The sequence below is a fragment of the Gobio gobio genome, assembly GCF_949357685.1.
Source record: "Gobio gobio genome assembly, chromosome: 16".
Classification (NCBI taxonomy): Eukaryota; Metazoa; Chordata; class Actinopteri; order Cypriniformes; family Gobionidae; genus Gobio; species Gobio gobio.
In genome coordinates, this window is record NC_137109.1 from 53,819,571 (window position 1) to 53,843,336 (window position 23,766).

General features: G+C 41.3%; 1 protein-coding gene across 1 annotated transcript in view; it reads left to right on the forward strand.

The window, feature by feature from the left end:
• LOC307139994 (uncharacterized protein) overlaps positions 1 to 23,766 on the forward strand; it is a 94,927-nt gene that overhangs the window by 5,526 nt on the left and 65,635 nt on the right. Inside the window, exons 4-10 of the mRNA XM_079839236.1 lie at positions 12,031 to 12,132; positions 14,195 to 14,296; positions 14,637 to 14,738; positions 19,708 to 19,798; positions 20,106 to 20,301; positions 20,396 to 22,226; positions 23,103 to 23,273. Coding sequence (XP_079695362.1) covers positions 12,031 to 12,132; positions 14,195 to 14,296; positions 14,637 to 14,738; positions 19,708 to 19,798; positions 20,106 to 20,301; positions 20,396 to 22,226; positions 23,103 to 23,273 — 2,595 coding nt within the window. The remainder of the gene's footprint in view (positions 1 to 12,030; positions 12,133 to 14,194; positions 14,297 to 14,636; positions 14,739 to 19,707; positions 19,799 to 20,105; positions 20,302 to 20,395; positions 22,227 to 23,102; positions 23,274 to 23,766) is intronic.

Below are 23,766 nucleotides of genomic sequence, written 5' to 3' on the forward strand. Positions count from 1 at the left end.
GCCTAGAATATAATCATCACGGGCCAACCCCAGGCCGGATGTAAGAAGCGCCTGGGGAGGAGATGAAGTAGAGGAGTGAGGGTCAATGCAATTCTTACTTCGATAAGGAGACCCATCATCAACGCCTTTTTTTTTTTTTTAAACTGCGATTGTGATATAGAACTCCTACTTCCCCCGGGAGTCCGCCTCTGTGCGCCCCACCGTCGACTGAGGGGGTGCCAGAGAGGCGATGCTGGCCCTTGGGCCCCGTCTTCGGTCCTTGGACCGTGACGCCTCCCGCCTGCCAGGGACCCGGATCTCAATGGTATGCAGGTCCTCAGACGCTGCCGAATGCACTTCAGCGAAGCTGGTCCTCAGACCCAGTCTCCGGCTGGTGCACCACCACCACATCAGAAAACAACCCCTGATTGAGATCCTCAGCAGATCTGCCTGGTGCGCATCTTTGCAACACCGCCATGGTGAGAGAAGTAGCACTGGGCTGACCTGCTGCTGTGTATGCCCTGCCAATAGATTTGCAAAACATCATTTTGTAGACTTAAATGGCAGGGTTGGAGCTCTCAGTGTCCTCGTCCACCGATGACACATACCCATATTCTCTTACCCTCCATCGATGTCAGTGAACAGCCGAACATGGGTTATTTCACCTCTACGCACCAACATGGCAGCCGCAGCCCGCCTGCAGCGTTGTTTTATATACATTCAAAGGCTCAGCATACACAGTCGGGATGGCCGAAAAGATTAATCTCCCTTCCGCCATCCCTAGAGCACTTGCAGATAATTCTCGTCAGCCAACTCAACGAGCTCTATCCATGAAACCCGTGACACGCGTCCGCGCTCAGCCTCGGCATGAGCGGGACCGCATCATCAGTCTCGGATGCCAAACCCTCTTCCCTCAGGAAGAGAATCAGACGAGAACGGAGCGATCTCTGATTGACAAACGCTCACATACACAAACAAACAAACAGCTCCATAAGAGCTGAATGAGCATGCTCTTGATCCCCGGCAGAAATACATGAATTTGGATTTACCTTAACTCGAAGCATTCAGACAAAACAGTCCCTGAAGACGAAAAAAAGCGGTGTCATGTTGGCAAGGTGCCCTTATATACTTCCTGGTCGCACCTTGATGACATCATAGGCTGTCGCCGGTCAATAGGATTGCCGTGATTCGATAGTAGTTCAGACACCTGTCACGCTGGAGGCGTTCCCCGTAGCGTCAGCTGACGCAGCGCAAGTGTCACATGGTGTTTTGGTGTTGGTTCATGTTTCATGTGTTTAGTTCATCAAGTTTACTGTCATGTTTCTAGTTTGTCTTGTCCTTTCAGTTTCCTGGTTTTGTCATGTTTCATTGTCATGTGACTCCCATGCCCTCATGTAATCTTGTGTCTTGTCCTGTCATTGGTTCATTGTTTAATCACTGTTCACAGGTGTCACTTGTCTTGTCATTTAGTGTGTGTATTTAAGCCCTCATGTTTGCCATGTGTCTTGGTCTGTTATTAACGTTGTACCCGTTGGTGGTGAGTGTTCTCAAGTCTGTTATGTTTAATCAAGCCAAGTTTATTGTCAAGCCAAGTTTTGTTTGTTGTTTTGCCAAGTTTTGAGTTATGTTAGGATTTATGTTTGGATAAATAAATGCTGCACATGGGTTCTGAACATTTGCCTCCAGTGAAAATTGTTACAGAATAACAGACCTACAAAATGGACCCAGCAGTTATATCCTTGCTTCGTCTACGCCAGGGAAACCAAGCCATAGAGAACTATGTGGAGGAGTTTTGTGGACTGTGCTACCAGGTGAACTTTAATGATGTTGCCCTCAAGGGTATTTTCTTAAATTGACTTAATGACCTTTTAAGGTATTTGATGCCAGAGAGCAATTCTCCAGGAACTCTAGCTGGATATATTGACTATGCACTTCAGTTGAGTGGCTCATCTTTTACTGTGGGAACGGTGGATGAGGAGCTCCACGTTCCCACAGTACTCTCCACCCCAGTGAGCCCAGCCCACGTCCATGCTCCAGCCCACGTCCAGGCTCCAGCCCACGTCCAGGCTCCAGCCCACGTCCAGGCTCCAGCCCACGTCCAGGCTCCAGCCCACGTCCAGGCTCCAGCCCACGTCCAGGCTCCAGCCCACGTCCAGGCTCCAGCCCACGTCCAGGCTCCAGCCCACGGCCCCGTCCAGGCTCCAGCCCACGGCCCCGTCCCGGCTCCAGCCCACGGCCCCGTCCCGGCTCCAGCCCACGGCCCCGTCCCGGCTCCAGCCCACGGCCCCGTCCCGGCTCCAGCCCACGGCCCCGTCCCGGCTCCAGCCCACGGCCCCGTCCAGGCTCCAGCCCACGGCCCCGTCCAGGCTCCAGCCCACGGCCCCGTCCAGGCTCCAGCCCACGGCCCCGCTGTCCCGCCCAAGAAAATTTTGGGGGGGGGCAGGGGGTACATGGAGGCCATGAAGGCCACGCCTCTGTGGGCCCCTGAACCGCCATTAACGCCATGGCCTGATGAACTGCCGTTACCGTCATGGCCTGATGAACTGCCGTTGCCGCCATGGCCTGGTGAACTGCCGTTGCCGCCATGGTCACCCACGCCTAAGGGTCCAGGTCCTCCCACGCCTGAGGGTCCAGGTCCTCCCACGCCTGAGGGTCCTGGTCCGCCCACGCCACAGGGTCCGCCCACGCCACAGGGTCCGCCCACGCCACAGGGTCCGCCCACGCCACAGGGTCCGCCCACGCCACAGGGTCCGGGTCCGCCCACGCCACAGGGTCCGCCCACGCCACAGGGTCCAGGTCCGCCCACGCCACAGGGTCCTGGTCCGCCCACGCCACAGGGTCCTGGTCCGCCCACGCCACAGGGTCCTGGTCCGCCCACGCCACAGGGTCCAGGTCCGCCCACGCCACAGGGTCCTGGTCCGCCCACGCCACAGGGTCCTGGTCCGCCCGCCCACGCCACAGGGTCCAGGTCCGCCCACGCTCCCAGGCCCGTCCAGGTCATGTCTGGGTCCGGTGCCCCTGCACGGGCCTGGCCCACCATCCCTCCCCCAAGACCGCCCCCCAAGACTTTTTGTTAAGACTCTTTGTTAGGTTATTGATGTGTTGGTGTTTGGGCGTCAGGGGCCGCCCATAGAGGGGGGGATCTGTCACATGGTGTTTTGGTGTTGGTTCATGTTTCATGTGTTTAGTTCATCAAGTTTACTGTCATGTTTCTAGTTTGTCTTGTCCTTTCAGTTTCCTGGTTTTGTCATGTTTCATTGTCATGTGACTCCCATGCCCTCATGTAATCTTGTGTCTTGTCCTGTCATTGGTTCATTGTTTAATCACTGTTCACAGGTGTCACTTGTCTTGTCATTTAGTGTGTGTATTTAAGCCCTCATGTTTGCCATGTGTCTTGGTCTGTTATTAACGTTGTACCCGTTGGTGGTGAGTGTTCTCAAGTCTGTTATGTTTAATCAAGCCAAGTTTATTGTCAAGCCAAGTTTTGTTTGTTGTTTTGCCAAGTTTTGAGTTATGTTAGGATTTATGTTTGGATAAATAAATGCTGCACATGGGTTCTGAACATTTGCCTCCAGTGAAAATTGTTACAGCAAGTTCCCTTTCGAAAGGGAACTGTGACTGTGCTGCTGAGTTTGGTTGATTATCAAGAGGCGCTCCTCAAACAAGTTCACGGAAAGGAAACCAGACGACAGAAAGCACATCTTGTTTTCTTTATTTTACAATAGCACAGTGTAAGTAAACACTTTGCAATTTTGAACGATGTCCTACTCTTTTTTTTTTTTTTTGATCAAAATTTTTATTTGAATTTATTCTCAATCAGGAACTTATCAATGTCTCCATGAACTATGTACAAACAGATGCCATGAAAAGTGTCTGCAATGCAAAAAAATCAATCAATCAATCAATCAATAACTAAAATAATAATAAATCAATAACTAAAGAATAAAAACAGTAAATTATACATGAGCATACATATGCAGAGAAAAAGGAAAAATGGAATGTCATCATTTCAATTTATCTAACAGCAACTTTGCAATAGTTGTCCAACTCTGAATCGTTTTTTCTTTTGCGCCATTGAGCTTAGCAGTGGTACCTTCTAGTAAGACAATGTCTCTAAAATAAGATAACCAGAGGAAAGTTGTAGGAGTGGCTGGTTCTATCCATAGCTTAAGAATAGTCTTTTTGGCAGCAGTGCTTGCTGCCAATAAGGTCCTGTTTTGGTGAGCATTAAGCTGGAGAGCGGAATCATCTAAAAGTAGAAATAACACAGGGTCCAGAGGTATATCCAAATGTAGAATGTCCGAAAGCACAGTACATACAAAAGTCCACAAAGGAATCACTGTGGGGCATTCCCAAAACATGTGCAAATAAGAGCCTACTGTAGATGAATCACATAAATGACAGTATGGATTAGCTCTGACATGCATCTTATACAGCACATTAGGAGTGATATAGGCTCTATTAATACATTTGTAATGAATCATCTGGTGTGCCAGGTTCTTAGATGCAGTGAAACATCTGGCCCATACCACACCCCAGTCAGGTTTAGCTAAACCTTCCTTTTCCCAGGAGTAGACTGCTGGAATATAAGAGTACTGCATTAAAAGAGCAGAATTATAAACCTCAGAAACTAAGCCATTGACGGGGGTGTCAGGGCCCAGCCACTCCCACAGGGGATGCGGCAGGATGCTAGTAGCCCAGGGGACCCCATAAGCTTTCAGGGCTGACCTTAATCTTAAATATAAGAAGAAAGAGAATCCAGGTAAAGAAAATTCTGTACTTAAGTCCTGGAACGATTTGATGCCCCCGTCACTGAAAATGTCATTCAGGGTGTGAACACCTAAGTCAGACCAAGCTTTAAAAACAAAGGGTTTGTTACCAGTCTGCAAACAAGTATTATTCCATAATGGAGTTATCTTGGTGTATAAGAAGGGGCCTCCCATAATTTTCTCAACCTTTTTCCACACATCAAGGGTGTATTCGACAATTGGTCCAAAATTTTTCTTAGAACATTTAGAAACACCTGAAAAAGGTAGATCTTGTAGGCGAATAGGATGGGCAATGTTGGCTTCTAAATCTCGCCATGGAACCAAGGAATCAGGATTAACCCAGGTCTTAATTGGTCTTATTTGAAATGCTATGTTATATAATTTGAAGTCAGGAAATGATAGACCCCCATCAAGTTTCTTACGCTGCATTGTCTTGAGTCGAATTCTGGGTTTTTTCTTATTCCAGATAAATCTAGAAATAGTCGTGTTGAGCTCTTTGAAAAAACATTCAGGCGGTGCCAAAGGCAACATAGAGAACAGAAAATTGACTCTAGGAAGTATGTTCATTTTAATAATGGATATTCTTCCATGAATTCAATTCAATTCAAATTTATTTGTATAGCGCTTTTCACAATACACATTGTTTCAAAGCAGCTTCACAGAAAGTGCATTTCATAAATGTACATTGAAAAATAGAAGAGCTAAACATAAGGGGGACCACCGATCAAGATCTTCTTTGATCTTATTCAGAAGGGTTTGATAATTACCTTTAGAAATTAGATTAAATGGAGGAGATATGGTGATGCCCAAATATGTAAACTGTTTAACTATAGGAATCATGGGAGGTAGGTTATTAGATTCCTGTCTCGCTGAGTCATTAAGAGGTGTTAAGGAAGATTTATTCCAATTAATTTTGTAACCAGAGAGAGAACCAAATATTTCAAAAAGCTTTAAGCATTCAGGAACGGACACAGAAATATTGGAAATATAGAGCAAAATGTCGTCAGCATAAAGAGAGATTTTATGCAAAGTATTTACACAGATAATGGGTTGTATAGTTGGCGACTGACGTACAGCTTGAGCCAACGGCTCAATTGATAGGGTAAAAAGCAAGGGCGATAGTGGACATCCTTGGCGGGTACCCCGACCGAGAGCGAAAGGTTGAGACAATAAGGAGCCAGTAAGAACCCTGGCTGAGCAGTTATTATAAAGTGTTTTAATCATTTTAATAAATCCTTGTCCAGCCCCTACATGTTCCAGGACCGACCAGAGAAAGCTCCATTCTATTCTATCGAAGGCCTTCTCCGCGTCTAATGAAATGACTGCGGAGGAGGCTGGATAAGAATTGGATCTATGTATAATGTGTAATAGTCGCCTGATGTTATCGGATGCGAATCGTTTTTTGAGAAAACCAGACTGATCGTAGTTAATGACTTTATCTATACATTTGTTCAGTCGAAGAGCTAGAGTTTTAGCAAAAAGTTTGGCATCAGTAGTAATTAAACTAATAGGTCGGTAACTAGCACAATCTAAAGGATCCTTACCCTTCTTAAGTAAAAGGGTTATGAGAGCTGTGTTTTGGTCCCTATGGAGGGCTCCATGTTCAATTGCGAAATTAAATGAATTTAGTATAAGTGGTGATACTATATCCCAAATAGCGGAAATTAATTCAGCGGGAATTCCGTCACTGCCTGGAGCTTTGTTCTTTGGCATGGAGTCCAGAGCCAGTTTTAATTCTTCAAGTGACATGGGCCAGTTAAGCATCTCCTCGTGAAGTTCATCAATTTTAGGAAGATTAACCCGTTGCAGAAAAGATTTTTGTTGTTCGTAGCTTATAGAGGAATTAGAAGTGTATAGATGTTCATAATAATTTTTAAAAGTCTGGTTTACATCTTCAGGTTGAGTGCATAAAATACCGTCACTCTTTATAGCGTTTATGTTTGCTCTAGATTCCATCTGTTTGATCCGTAATGCTAATAGTTTACTTGGTCTCTCGCTGTTGAAGTAATAACATTGCCTTGTTCGATGCATAATAAATTCAGCTCTGTATAAAAGAAAACCTTTCAGCTCAGATTTAAGTGCATTTAGTTTTTTGGCCTTCTTTTGACAATAGGAGTTTTTGAGATCCTGTTCCAACGACTGAACTTGTCTCTCCAATTCGTTCTTACGGCTATTCCTAGATTTCTGACGAAAAGAAGAGAAACCAATGCATTTTCCTCTAATGAAGCATTTTGTTACCTCCCATAAGGATTGAGGGTTATTCGTAGAACCCCTATTTAACTCAATAAACTCTGATAAGGAGGTGCGTAGTTGTAATAGAAATTCTTGATCATGAAGTAGGGATGTATTAAACCTCCAGCGTTTACGCCCAGAGGAAATAGAAAATGGGAGAAGGCTTAAAGTTACTGGGGAGTGGTCTGAAAGAAGAAGAGGTAATATATCCGTATTCTCAATAAATGGGATATAAGCTGGTGATATAAGCAGATAGTCAATGCGCGAATAGGATTTGTGGCGGGATGAAAAGAATGTATAGTCTTTGACACTATCATTCCTCAGCCGCCATATGTCACACACGTTAACCTGTTTTATAAAATCATTGAATAACTTCGACGGGGAAAAATCAGAGCGAGATATCTGGGATCTATCAAGTTGGGGATTATGCACAGCATTGAAGTCACCACCTATCACAAGGTGGTGATCATTAAAACTTAGAATCATACGGACAAGCTGTTGATAAAACTCGCAATCATATTCGTTGGGGGCATATACAGAAATAAATGCACATTTAATATTGGACCATGTGCCGAGTACACAAGTGATACGCCCATCTGAATCACTCTTAGAACAATGTATGGAAAAGGGAAGACGCCGCGCTATCAAGATCAGGACCCCTTTAGTTTTCTTAGCAGATGAAGAAAAAGAAACTAATTTATAATATTTATTCTGAAACCGATGAGTGTCACAAGCTTTTAGATGAGATTCTTGTATTAATGCAACGGAAGCACGTTTAGATCTTAGATAATCCAAACATTTAGTTCTCTTAATGGCGCCATTTAAACCATTGACATTCCAAGAAACTATATTAAGAGCCATGAGTCGGTCTCAATGTGCATACTGAATACAAAATCAAAATGGGTGAGCTTACATGGATAGTTCAAGGCATCTGGAACTTTAAATGAACAACAACAAGAAACGAATCGAAAGGCAGAAAGCAGAGAGATAGAACGAACTCTCCTGCCTGCCAGCACAACATCCTCATCTGGATACGTGGCCATCACAACAGTCGATCACTCGAGTCCAAAAGCCGACTCGGCATCGCAGTTTACCAGTGTAGGGCTCGGCATAGTCGCGGTGTTTGTTGCTGGGAGTTACGGGCTGCTGGCGTCCATTAAAATTCCCGCTGGCGTGACATCACCTATAGGCAAAGGTGTAGCGAATGCCTGTTGCTGGTCAGCATAAGCATCCACTTCGGCTGGCGTTTCGAGAAAAGAGGTTGATCCGCGATGTGTCACCTTGACCGTAGCGGGGTAAACCAGGAAGGAAGATATCCCAAGCTGTGTGAGTTTTTTCCTCGACTGATTCATCGCACGTCTTTTCATGGCGGTTTGGTTACTGTAATCGGGGAAGAAGAGAAGCGAGCTGCCTTTATGGAGTATTTGACCCGCGGCGCGGGCTCCTTTTAGGATCGCGTTTCTATCTTGAAAACGTAGCAGCTTGAAAATTAATGTTCGCGGACCTTTTTTGTTGCTGTCACCGGCGTAGATACGATGAGCCCGTTCTATCTCTATCGGTCCATCTTTAAGGGAAGGGATCCACAGAGGTAGCTGAGTTTGCATAAAATCCACGGGGTTACTGCCCTCTTCCCCCTCTTTAAGACCAACAAGACGTAAGTTGCATTGACGGCTCTTGTCTTCCAGTCTCGCCATCTTGTCTTGAAGTGTGTCTACGGCCAGCTTAACTTCAGCCGAATCTTGCTTAACTTTCCGAACTGCCGCCTGAATATTGTCGAAGTTGTTGCTGATAACTCTAATCTCTTTTTCCAGAAAACCAATTCTTTCTGCGATCGGTTGAAATTCCTCCTTAAAAATTTCTCGGACGACGCCAAGCTGTAGTTTTAGTTCGTCGGCCACCATGACGCGCAGCATGTCATTATCAGGGTCTTTCAGCCGTTTCTTCTCCGGAGAGGTTGGTAAAAGCTGACGTTTAGCCATCACCAACTAGTAAACGAACCTTGGAAGCAATTATATTATTGTAATGCCGAGGACGGATGATTAATCGACGCCGAGTAACGGAGCTCAAGACTCAAGCAGCCATCCCTGTTAGTGGTCACGTGATCTCTCCCGATGTCCTACTCTTATTATCTGTATGACCAAAATGACGGAGTATTATGTTTCCTCTGCTCGTTCGCGCGGGCGCCTCACGCGCACATAACATATTCCAGCATTGCACACTTGATATCGCAGTCATTTCATTTTCAACATAAAATAGTCAACCTAACAGTTACACAGCTCAGTTTAATTAGTCAGTAGTAGCCTACAATTCGCGCCATTCAGTGTGAGCTCCGCCGCTGTGGTGTTTCCAAGCTCATGTGTGCGCATGTGAAGAGGATGATTTCTCCATCAGTATTGGGACGCGAGTGAACAAAGCCTATAATAAATAATCATGAGCCTAACGCTGGTTACTTTCAGATTCTCCTTAAATGATTTAGTTTTGGCTTTATAGTTATATACTTATATTTTTACATTCTTGATCTGTTCTGAACACCGTTAAATTTAAAGGATTTTGTAACGCGTTGTGTCCGGAGGAAAATTGGGATAGCTCACTTAACTGGAGTTATTGTAGACACGGAGGCGATGGACATGTCACAGCTCACACTTTATACCCCGTGAAACTCACATAATAGTCCGTCACAAACGCTATACCATCCACAGTGTTACTTAATAAAGAAAACAACTTGATTTAAGCAACAGAAAATAACCCGCACACATGGAAGTGCTCGAGACGCAGACAGTTCAACAGGGAGCGTGCAGCTCTTAAAGGGGCCACACCGTATTCCTACTCATTAAAATTTGTTGTGGAGTGAGGGGAACTAACCTATAGCTACGTTTGTAGTGTTTATAATGCTTGTAGTACATTTATAACATTTTGCTTTATTTACCGGTATTATTTCTGAATGCAATAAAATGTGGCTTACCTGTTTTTTTTTCAACCAAACGATTAATTGTTTAAAATTCTTGTCGGTTAACGGTTAACCAGTTAATTAGCCTCCCATATATATATATATATATATATATATCGGTTAGGGATGGGCAACAGTGGTCGAGTAATCGAGTACTCGAACGTGACAGCGATCATCGATCATGAGAACGATGATCGCCCTGACTTTAAAAAAATTTATTTGTCTCTTTTTTTTATTGGTTATTGCGTCATTTTGCGCGGTACCGGAGGTCTGATTGGTTAGCGTTATACAGCACGCCTCCAGACCGCGGCGAAATAAAGTGAAACTGAGGCGTGCACTGCAGTTATGTCTGGAATCACTGTGATCATTAAATGGTTAGTGCAAGATGCGCCAATCTGTCATAGCCTACATAGCATTATAATGAGAACACGATGGAAATAGAATGCTGTAAATTCTCTGTGCTTAGTTCCCCGTGTATCAGCTGTTAAAGGAAATCCACAGAGAAACTAGCGAGAAGAACACTCAGACTAGCGCGTGAAGTTAATGTGCGCATTCGCGTCTTTTTCTGCAGATGCATGTTGTAAGATTACTTTTATGTTGTCTATATCTGATTAATCTAATATAAGAAGCGTTTGGTTGAGCTTAATAAGCTAGAAAAGCGCTGCCGTTATACCGGCTGTTGTTCATTCTCTTCAGTTTCAGCTCAAATGCATATTTCATGCTCGACATGATGGTTTAGAGACGGTCATATTCTTTTTAGATATAGGCTATTTATTTCTCAGAATCATTGATATTAGTAATGCAGCAGTGCTATACTGTTCTCATATTTTTTAACAGTAGACCTAGTTTATTTAAAGTTGTTTTTCGTTATGAGTTCGAAAACGCACAGTGATGTCTGTAAACACTTCGATCATGAATAATGAAATTAAGTGCATGATGTGCAGAGTCACTCTGTCAAAGCATTATAATGAGAACACTATTTTAATTAAATGTTGTTTCTGTGTGCTTTCGTTGTCCGTGTATCAGCGTTGTTAAGGGAAGAGCGGATACAAAATGTTCCGTTTCAAACCATAGCCTGTAAAATCTAGCACGCTGAAACGTGCGCATTCACGTCCTTTTGTGTTGATTTATGTCGTAATAGGTTCATAATAATCTTCATATTAATATTGATATAGGGTGCGTTTGGTTGAGTTTATTAACCAGCTAGCAAGCTCTGCAGGGTGGTGTTATTTCACAGTTTCAGCTCAAAGGCAATGCTCGATATTATTGACTTGGTTATTTGAGACGGTCATTTATAAAGATGTTTCTTTTTCAAAGACATTTATGCATTATAATCTAGCAGTTATTTTTTGCTTTATATGTTCATGTTTTCATATACCCGTTTTCATGTCACGTTGGTATTTGTCAACAACCATTTTCATAACAGTATTTTCATTATCTCAATAACGGACATGCCCCGCCCCCGAGTACTCGTTTTTGAGACCTATCGATGATCGAAATGAGAAATTGACAAAAATGCCCATCCCTAATATCGGTCTAGCTATCAAATTAGTGCAGAATCAACTTAGCGTTGCAAGAATACATCAATCATCAAAAGCGATTGTGTGGAAAAGTGCTGAGCTGAATTTTTGTGCCATCTAGTGGTTTAATGGAGAATATGACCAATTGTATATAAGTAATCTTATGCTTGGCTTGACTTGTTTGAATGTAAATGGCTGTAGGCCTATAGTATATGGGTCGCGAAAAAAAAAGGGGGAAAAAAGAGGGTCGCAAAAAAAAAAGTTTGAAAACCACTGCATTATAGCATTGCATTATTTCTCCACTGGGGTATACGTAACATAACCTGATTGAATTAAACAAATCACAAAACACAACGTCTGGTAACCTTTATTGAACTTGGTCTGGAGTTTCTTTCCAGAAATAGAATTACTCAGGTAGCCACTAGGAGGCATAAAGTCAAATTAAAATAGATCAAAATAGATCATCCATCAATATACGTGAAGGACAAAACTACCATTTGCAACATTTAAACCTTTTCAAATGAGATTGAAGTACTTCCTGTAGTAAAGTGTGTTTTCCCTTCTCTGTTCTTTGTGTCATTAGGCTAAGATCAAGCTCATGTGTGTCCAGCTCTGTGTCTGTGAAGAGTGACCGTTCAAAAGATGAACCCCTGGACTTCAGTGAAAAACCACCATCTGCCAAAAGGTATTTCCTGTGTTGTACATTATAGCATTGCATTATTTCTCCACTGTGGTATACGTAACATAACCTGATTGAATAAAACAATAAATCACAAAACACAACGTCTGGTAACCTGTATTTAACTTGGTCTGGAGTTTCTTTCCAGTAATAGAATTACTCAGGTAGCCACTAGAAGGCTTAAAGTCACCATGGAAAATAGATCATCCATCAATCTACACTCACCTAAAGGATTATTACGAACACCTGTTCAATTTCTCATTAATGCAATTATCTAATCAACCAATCACTTGGCAGTTGCTTCAATGATTTAGGGGTGTGGTCCTGGTCAAGACAATCTCCTGAACTCCACACTGAATGTCGGAATGGGAAAGAAAGGAGATTTAAGCAATTTTGAGCGTGGCATGGTTGTTGGTGCCAGACGGGCCGGTCTGAGTGTTTCACAATCTGCTCAGTTACTGGGATTTTCACGCACAACCATTTCTAGGGTTTACAAAGAATGGTGTGAAAAGGGAAAAACATCCAGTATGCGGCAGTCCTGTGGGAGAAAATGCCTTGTTGATGCTAGAGGTCAGAGGAGAATGGGCCGACTGATTCAAGCTGATAGCTTCAAAGAGCAACTTTGACTGAAATAACCACTCGTTACAACCGAGGTATGCAGCAAAGCATTTGTGAAGCCACAACACGCACAACCTTGAGGCGGATGGGCTACAACAGCAGAAGACCCCACCGGGTACCACTCACCTCCACTACAAATAGGAAAAAGAGGCGACAATTTGCACGAGCTCACCAAAATTGGACAGTTGAAGACTGGAAAAATGTTGCCTGGTCTGATGAGTCTGGATTTCTGTTGAGACATTCAGATGGTAGAGGCAGAATTTGGCGTAAACAGAATGAGAACATGGATCCATCATGCCTTGTTACCACTGTGCAGGCTGGTGGTGGTGGTGTAATGGTGTGGTGGATGTTTTCTTGGCACACTTTAGGCCCCTTAGTGCCAATTGGGCATGGTTTATGTCACGGCGTGAAGGGAGGAGACAAACGCAGAGGATGCGTATAACAGTTTATTAGTCCAAACAAAAAGTCAAATAAACATCCGACGTGTGCAGGGATACACACGTAACAAAATAAACTGTAGAACAGATTCCAGAGCCGTCTGTACAGCGAACTGCGGACACAGGCTGTGGAAAACACCTCCGGTGCCAGCCCAAACGGGACGCAGAAAATCTCCTCGTCTAGGCGTCCTGAGCACAACAGCGGGAAACAGGTAAGACACGAGACACAGATACCACCGTACAGGACAATAACACTACTCTACTGACAACCAGGGAATGACACAGCTGGGAATATAAGGGAGGAAGGGAATAAGCGACAGGTGAGGGGAAACAGCTCGTGATCAGGACACACCCGCGCTGAATCTCAGCGCTGATTGCCCTGGCCACGAGCTGCCGAAATAGACAGGACAAACACAGACAACAGGAAGGCCGATGACACACCCTGAAACCGTGACAGTTTAAATGCCACGGCCTACCTGAGCATTGTTTCTGACCATGTCCATCCCTTTATGACCACCATGTCTCCATCCTCTGATGGCTAATTCCAGCAGGATAATGCACCATGTCACAAAGCTTGAATCATTTCAAATTGGTTTCTTGAACATGATAATGAGTTCACTGGACTAAAATGGCCCCCACAGTCACCAGATCCCAATAGAGCATCTTTGGGATGTGGTGGAACAGGAGCTTCGTGCTCTGGATGTGCATCCCAAAAATCTCCATCAACTGCAAGATGCTATCCTATCAATATGGGCCAACATTTCTAAAGAATGCTTTCAGCAGCTTGTTGAATCAATGCCACGTAGAATTAAGGCAGTTCTGAAGGCCAAAGGGGTCAAACACAGTATTAGTATGGTGGTCCTAATAATCCTTTAGGTGAGTGTACGTGAAGGACAAATGCACAGCTGTACTGCATTTAATTACCATTTGCAACGTTTAAACCTTTTCAAATGAGATTGAAGTACCTCCTGTAGTAAAGTGTGTTTTCCCTTCTCTGTTCTTTGTGTCATTAGGCTAAGATCAAGCTCACGTGTGTCCAGCTCTGTGTCTGTGAAGAGTGACCATTCAAAAGATGAACCCCTGGACTTCAGTGAAAAACCACCATCTGCCAAAAGGTATTTCCTGTGTTGTACATTATAGCATTGCATTATTTCTCCACTGTGGTATACGTAACATAACCTGATTGAATAAAACAATAAATCACAAAACACAACGTCTGGTAACCTTTATTTAACTTGGTCTGGAGTTTCTTTCCAGTAATAGAATTACTCAGGTAGCCACTAGGAGGCATAAAGTCACCATGGAAAATAGATCATCCATCAATATACGTGAAGGACAAATGCACAGCTGTGCTGCATTTAATTACCATTTGCAACGTTTAAACCGTTTCAATTGAGATTGAAGTATCTCCTGTAGTAAAGTGTGTTTTCCCTTCTCTGTTCTTTGTGTCATTAGGCTAAGATCAGGCTCATATGTGTCCAGCTCTGTGTCTGTGAAGAGTGACCTTTCAAAAGATGAACCCCTGGACTTCAGTGAAAAACCACCATCTGCCAAAAGGTATTTCATGTTTCTTATCTTTGGTCACACGTAGGGCAGTGACGGTATGGGATTTTTTCTTACCGCGATAAAGAAGCAAATAATCTCACGGTTTTAACCGCACAACCCCCCCCCCCCAAACAACTAAAGATGCGATCAAGAATGCATAGCTTGTAAATGACAATATAAATAAATAATTATAAAGCAGTTTTCTTTATTACTAACACAGTAAATTAACATTAATATTAAATTGTAAATATGAATAATTAACTATTAATTAAGCTAAACTTAAAAAAAACTTTTTTTAAATGCAATATAAAAGAGCCTGCTTAGTACATGTGTTTGGCTGTTGAGCCGCTTGAGTGAATCGGCAAGTCCTGCTGCTTTATTTTTCGATCTTCATGTTTCGTGACAGGGAAATCAACATGTTCACTTTGTCTAGTTTCAGCGGATCTTAACGAACTGACAATATTGCCAGCCGCACTGAATACACGCTCAGAGGGAGGGTGTGCTCGTAGCGCATATAGTCATATATTTTCTGGCAACTTTCGTCCTATGCAAAATGTATTTATTTCTACACCGTGCCACTATTTCCTTTTCGTGACCAGTGCAATGTTCACATCAATCTGTGTTCTGCAGCTTATAGCCTGTAATATGCTCTTATTCTCAATTTCTGTATTTTTGCCATCTGTTGTGTTGTATCTGGAGCTGTTATAACAAGCGAATTTCTCCAGCTCGGGATCAATAAAGTCTGATCTTATCTTGATCATGTAAATGGACAGTAGAAATTCAGAGCATTGATTGGCGTTTCCGTAAGTTTTGCCCAGTTATTCACAGGATTTTCAATTTCGTTATTTTGTTTCGTATTTGCTTAAAAAATTTTTTAATTATTAAAGGTCCCATGGCATGAAAATGTCTCTTTAAGAGGTTTTTTAACATTAAAAGGAGTTCCCCTTGCCTGTCTATGGTCCCCAAGTGGCTAGAAATGTTGATAGGTGTAAACCGAGTTCTGGCTGTCCTGCTCTGCCTTTGAGAAAATTACAGCCCAGACGAGCCGATCTGGAATCTTCCATGTATGTCGTCATACGGGGAAACTTCACATCTATGGTTACCTCCCCTTCCTCTGCTTTGCCCGCCCAGAGAATTTGCAGGAAATGGATTGTTTATTTTACTCGCAATGTCAGCACAGGCTTTTACCATATGGATTCGACAGCACCACCACAAACAGTTGTAAGACCGCTGGAATCGCTCCAAGGATCGGTAGCGTTAGCGACTCGAAGGCTGTTTGCGCGTTCGTGTTTCAGACGGAAAAATGGATTTGATTATAATATTCTCTATCTGACTCCATTCGTTTGCGCGTTCGTGTTTCAGCTGGAAAAATGGATTTGATTATAATATTCTCTATCTGACTCCATTCGTTTGCGCGTTCGTGTTTCAGCTGGAAAAATCTGACTCCATTTATCATATTGTCGCATTTAGGATAGAATGCCAATAGGTTGTTTGGTCATTGTATAGTGAATCATACATTTAATCATTCCGTTTTAACCTTTGTTGCAGCTCCGTTCTGGAGAAAGTTAATAATTACAGAGTAATTCAGAAAGGATCAAAATGTAACAATTTTATTAACAGTCAGGTAAATGTATAATGCCAATTACATAATCAATTCAAAGATAATTCATACATAACATCAAATATTCCGAAATAGCTTAAAGAGTGAAAGATTTACTGACTTTTTGATTATTACGTAACACAGAGCGTTTTCTGTGTTACGGGCCAACCTTGTTAATAGTATTGAGCCCCAAACTCATTGCTGCATCGCTTTAAATAACTCCGACCAGACCAAAAACTGTTGGAATTTAAATTGAGTCGAATTCCTATTTGGCTTGATTGAAAGGAAACCAAATGGCTCCAACAGCCACACCCACCATCATAAGTAAAATAGGTCTAAGCTCTAAAAACTCTTATTAACTTCTTGTATATTTCTGTGATTATGAGATTTTTGTACCATTCGCACTGAGACATTTCAAATGATACCAAACACATATAATATTGTATGATGACAATTGACATTGAAATATACCCAAAATCAATTGGATTTAGTAATCTCATAGGAAAGGTGATCAGGAGTTTGGGGGAAGTTTAGTACAAGGTAAATGCATGCAAATGAAGCCATTCTCAGTTGATTCACTCAGTGGGACGTCTGCTGCGAAATAAACTGTCCTCTCAGTGAGTTATTGTCTTCGCCAGACAATATGGAGTTATGCAAGTTTTCACATCCTTACACAGTGAGTAACAGTGTTCATTAATGCCTGATCTGTGATCAGTGATTTCTGATGTGCAGCTAATTATTCAAGTTCACTCAGACTTTCTCTCTAAATCGTTTGTTTATGCATCCATGAATCAAGCCAGTGACTAAACGATCAACTTCACATCGTTTCTCTAAGTAGCCTAGCATGAAACAAATCTGTTATTTATATTGTGATTAGATGCTAGATTAGCGATCAAAGAACACTCTCTTTATAATGTTCAGAGCTGCCAATCACACGTCGTGAGATTATCTGCACACTTGCTCAAACTGCCGTTATATGAATGACGCTGTTATGCTGCAGAAGCTCTTACTGTATTCATGTTGATGTCGTGTTTGCTGTTAGTTGTGGTGAAAGCATTTTGAGAGAGAAAACGCGCTGCAATGATGAGATCACTGCATTCACACGATCAACGTGATGGGAAAAGAGAATAAAAAAAAATAATGCTATAATCCACACTTTGACGATTCGTTCATCTCGACAGTGCACTACATTTTTCAACTAAACATCGAAATAAATATAATTAATAAACTAAATGAACCATTTAAACTAAATTACTGATCTAATTATTGATCTAAAGCCCACACTGTCACTGTATGATAATTGAAATGAACTGATGACATCAGCGTTTTTTCCAGAATGGCTATACAGCTGAATAAAATTATGCTGCATTATTTTCCTGTTTAACACTGTAAAGGTGCTTTGAAACAATCTACATTGTTAAAAGCGCTATATAAATAAAGTTGACTTGACTTGACTTGACAGTCCGTCTCACTCTCTCTCTCTGGCAGTGCTTGACTTCGCTAAACCACGCCCCCTCTGCCACATAATCTAATACTAATTTCAAATGCAAAGATGTCAGCCAATCACAACAGTGGGCATTTTCACTGTCTCACAGCAGACACGCCCCTTCAAACAGAGCATTCAAGCTTTCTAAATTTCTAAATCATACTAACAATATAAGTACACCTCAGGACACATTATAAAATAAAGAAAAAATCCACGCCATGGGACCTTTAACATATGCCGAATAGACATATTAACAACAATAATATGAAATAAAATGTATTTATATAACTTTGTTGTTTTTTCGATATCTTTTGAGTTTAATAGGAATTATGGAACAGTTTTTGTCATAGTTTGCTACCTATTTTTTGTAGAGTAAATTATTCAAAGTTTCAACAAGTTGCATTTGGACGAGTGCGTTTATGTCCACGGACTGTTACCTGAAAAACAATGTCTAAAGAAATAAGACTCGAAGTTTAGCACAACTCATCAGAACTAAGCAATATTAGGGCAGGTTGAGCTAGACTTGTTCTTTCTGCAGCTTTCTCTTCTTTTCTCAACAGTACGGAATGGCACATTTCTTCAACCAAACAAAAGGGGCCAAATTATATTTGCTTGCATTCTTTACTATTCACTATTATTAACACTTTAAAATTTCACAAATAAGTAAGCAGTTATGATCTGCAATACTTTTTTGAGCAAATAGAATACAAGTATATTGATTAAAGAGCCACACAGGCACCATTGGGTAATGGCATTACAAGTGAAAATGTTTGACTCTAAATTACTCTAATTTGCCTCTTTGCATTGGAATTTTCTAGTTTAACCTTAATTACTACACTAATTGTAATATAAATAATACAAAATATTAGAAGAACATTTAAGTGGTCATTAATGGACCATTGCACAAATAGTATTTAGTTCCAAAAGATCTCCTCAAAATATTCAATAAATATTATTGAACTAAAATATAGACTATTTACTTAAAAAATAGTTAAGGTGTATGGTCACATTTGACCACCATTGAGTATAAGTGTGACTAATTAGGACTAATAAGGAATACCTGAGTGATAAATACAAGACAAAAACTAACAGTAATGTTAACAAATTGCATCTCCATCACTCTCCATAATAAAATGATCCTGTACATGTGATTGACGTAATAATCAATGCACACTATGCTGTACTGTTTACCAAAAATTGCTGCAAACACCTGTATAGTGAAGCTGTTGTGTATCCGTGGCTTAAGCCATTCACATGTAATGACAGCGCTAGAAGTATTGAGCTCTCCGGGAACCATGTGACCGCGCGCCGCTGCGAGAGGACAGGCTGGCAGCCACAGGAGTCTGAGACCTGTACATGAGCAACAGCGCAAACTCTTTCAGAATATTTTGAACAGCTGAATATTTATCTCATGATGAAAAAGTAGAGACGATTGTAGACGAAAATGAAGAGAGATTTTATCTTAGTTTTTATTTTATGCAAAACATTTAAGTCTCGTCCTTTTCCGTCAACAATAATGCATGTTAATTTAGTCTTAGTCATGATTTTTGGACATTGATGCAGTCTCGTCATCGTCTCGTCTTAGTCATGGAAAAAAAGGTTGTTGACAAACATATTTAGTCTTGTCTCGTCTGACGAAATTAACATTACCTCACACCACGGTAGGCATCTCATTACCGCGATATTGCGGTGATGCGGTTATCGTCACACCCCTAGTCACACGTGGACTGTGTTAGAAAGTTTATAAGTAAATGCTTCTTACAGCTAATGTTGCAGCTAACATGCTAGTTACAGCTAATCAGCTTTCTTTTCTATTTGCTAAAATATGTTTACAAGAGATTTCTTTAATATTTTGCCTGAACATTCTGTATTTTATCTTATTTATTTGCTAACAGGCTTCAATGTGAGACATTAGACTCAAACTTACAGACTCACACTCGTAGGAACGACAGGAATTTCACAGACAATCTCCCGCGGATCTTCCAGGTAAGAAAACACATTTTCATGAGTGTTTTATATTTATACATATGTTATTAAAAACAGAAGTTTATTTCTAATACATCTTGACAGTTTATTTTTTTACTTTTAAAGAACACATAAAATAAGAATAAAATGTAATATATTTAAAAATACTTATATTTGTCAAAAATGACAGTTATCACGTTTGTCTTTTTAACTGATTTTTTTTAAAATACAGATATTTTAAATGATTGAATAAATAGTTTTGACCAAATGTGAACGTGCAGTTTGGTTTAAATTGTTGTTCTGTCTTTTTTTCTTGCTGTGTTTGTAGGATCTTGAGAGCAAATTAATCACATTTCTGAAGAATGAACTGGAAAAGTTTAAGAAAATATTACAGAAAGAGGACACACAATCCTTAGTGAAGGACTTTAATGAGAACAGATGCAGTATCAAAGAAGCAGCTCTTGATCTCACACTACACTACCTGAGAGAGATGAAGGAAGAGGAAGCTGCTGATACTCTAGAAGGTAAGAGACTCATCAACATCTGCCATAATGTCACATTTAAATATAGGAGAGGAAATTAAGACTAAAATTGTCTGTTTTCTGTTCCTGTGTTTAGATGAGCTGCTCTTCATTCATCAGCTAAAATGTGGCCTAAAGAAGAAGTATCAGTGTGTGTTTGAAGGAATTGCAAAGCAAGGCGACTCCACACTTCTGAATAACATCTACACAGATCTCTATATCACTCAGGGTGGCAGTGAACAGGTCAATACTGAACATGAGGTCAGACAGATTGAAGTTGCTTCCAGGCGTCATGAATCACAAGAGATTCCAGTTGAATGCATAAAGATGTTTGAAGCGCCTGAACAAGACAAGGAGATCAGAACTGTTCTGACAAAAGGAGTCGCTGGCATCGGAAAATCTGTCTCTGTGCAAAAGTTTGTTCTGGACTGGGCTGAAGGAAAAGAGAATCAAGATATCAGCTTCATATTTCCTCTTCCATTCAGAGAGATGAACTTAAAGGAGAATGAAAAACTAAGTTTGATGGATCTTCTAACTCAGTTTTTCCCAGAGACAAAAGGACTGAACCTTACAAGAAGGAATAATCATAGAGTCCTGTTCATCCTTGATGGATTGGATGAATGTCGTCTTCCTCTGAAGTTTTATGGTAATGAGACATGGTGTGATGTATCGTCTCCAGCCTCTCTGGATGTTCTCTTGACGAACCTCATCAAGGGAAATCTGCTTCCTTCTGCTCTCATCTGGATCACCACCAGACCAGCAGCGGCCAGTAAGATTCCTCCTGACTGCATCGACCGGCTGACAGAGGTCAGAGGATTCAATGATGCACAAAAGGAGGAGTACTTCAGAAAGAGATTCACGGATGAGAAAATGGCCAATGAAATCATTGATCACGTTAAACAGTCAAAGAGTCTCTTTATCATGTGCCACATCCCAGTCTTCTGCTGGATTTCAGCCACTGTTCTCCAGAACATTCTGGAGGAGAAAATAAATAATGATCTGAAAAACAATCAGTCTGATGACGCCTCTAAAACACAACAGGAATCAAACACTGAAGACACTCCCAAGACTCTGACACAAATGTATACACACTTTCTCCGCTTTCAGATCCAGCAGAGCCGCCGAAAGTATGATGGACAATACACAGCTGATGTTTCCTGGGATAAAGGCGCCATCCTGTCACTGGGGAAACTGGCATTTGATCAGCTGGAAAGAAACAACCTGATCTTCTACGAATCAGACCTGGAAGCCTGTGGTATTGACGTCTATAAGGCATCAGTGTATTCAGGCATGTGTACCCAGATCTTTATGGAGGAAAGGGGGATCACTCTTGGCACCATGTACTGCTTTGTTCACTTGAGCATTCAAGAGTTTATTGCAGCCCTTTATGCACATCTGTTTCTAGACATCAAAGAGAAACATTTGTTTGTTCATGAATCTACAGAACAGGAAAACAAAAATGAAGCCATGATTGATTTGCTCAAGGCTGCAGTGGACAAGGCACTCGAGAGTGAAACTGGACACCTGGACCTTTTCCTTCGCTTCCTCCTCGGTCTGTCACTCCGGTCTAATCGTCCACTCTTACGAGGACTGTTGACACAGCAAGATGACAATGACCAGAGCAAGAAGGAAATAGTTCAGTACATCAAGCAGAAACTTGAAGCTAATCTGTCTCCAGAGAGATCCCTCAATCTGTTCTACTGTCTGAATGAACTGAACGATCAAACTCTGGTGAAAGAGATTCAGACCCACCTTAGCAAAGGAAGTCTGTCATCTGCTGACCTTTCACCTGCCCAGTGGTCTGCTTTGGTCTTTGTGTTGTTGACATCAGAGGAAGAGCTGGAGGAGTTTGAGCTTCAGAAATTTAAGAAATCAGACGAGTGTCTCATTAGACTATCAGCAGTCATCAAAACCTCCAAAAGTGCACTGTAAGTCAAAGTCAAACAAAGTCATTTTTTTCAGGGTTTCCACATGTCCTGGAAAAATCCTGGAAAACTTACTAATTTTCCAGTCCTGAAAAACAAGAGAACACATCCTGGATTTTTTTTAATGTTCTTGTGTTTTCCTTTAGCTTAGAACAAAGAGTTTCATTCTCCCTGAAACAATTAACGTAAGTAGCTTAAAGTGCTATGTTCAGGGATGCTGAGGTTTGAAACATTAGACAAGTATTTTGAAAGATGATGTTTAGTCTTGTGGTAGCCCTTGCAGCAGACAGCTAATTTTATTAACTGCTCAAATATTTGGAGCAAATGTCAACTGGTAATCAGCTACCAACCTGGTTAATGTTATTTCAGTAACTTGCTAACCAATTATTTTGATACAGTATAAGCCGGAGATCTGCATGACAACCTACAGCAATTGCACAGCATGTTTTATTTAGTTCTGATTGTTACCAAAAGTACAGGTACTTTGGTACAAAGTTAATACAATTAAAACATTTAATGATTACAGGCTTTCTGCAGTACCAGTAGTACCATGTACTAGGTCAATGTGATGCCCACTGATAGGATTCAAATACTCCCATGTGTTTTTTGTGTAAGCACTCTGTAAAAAGCATCAAATGTTTCTATTTACAGTGTGCTTTTAGAGCATTGAGCATTCTACCCAGTGTTGAGCACTTGAACGCAATGGCAATGTTTGAGTCAGAATTGACTTAGCACTTTCTTAAAAACTATTGAGCTAGCACTTTAAATGTATAATTTATTGTCATTAAACATATAGGCGAAAAATTATATTTAATATTTGTATTTTAGCAAATGTATTCAAACTAATTATTCTGGACTTCTTACTTATTTCCCTTGTAGGTTAAATGATTGTAACTTAACATACAAAGGCTGTTCAGCTCTGGCTAGAGTTCTTGGATCAGATACCAATCTGAAAGCGCTGAACATGAACAATAATAATCTCCAGGATTCAGGAGTGAAGCTGCTCTGCGGTGGATTGGAGAATATAAGGTGTAAATTGGAGAAACTGAGGTAAGTTTTTTGACAATAGATGAAGCTCATTGAGCTCAACAAAACAAAAACATAAGGTGAAATCCAGACTTGGATAATGAACGGGGCTGCGTTACCCAAAAGCATCGTAAGTCTAAGTTGATCACAGAACAATTTCCACCAATGGTCTCTACGATCAACTTAGGCTTACAAAGCTTTTGAGAAATGCAGCCCAGGACTGTATGTTGTGCATGGAGATATGTTTATATCTACACCTGCCATGGTGTTCTGATTTGGTTTGTCATTGACTTTGTCCTAATCCGATGCTTGGCGTTATACCATTTACTGAATGGGCTTGGTTAAGTTCAATGTGAGGATACCTTAAATAACTACTGTCTGCATTCTGAGCAGTTTTGAGATATTGAGCTTCAAAGTTTTTGCATTCCATTCGACTTTGTAGATAGAACTTTTGTTTTCTAAATAAAAAGTCCCAAAATTTATACAACATAAAAATAAAAAAAATCACAATGTAAAT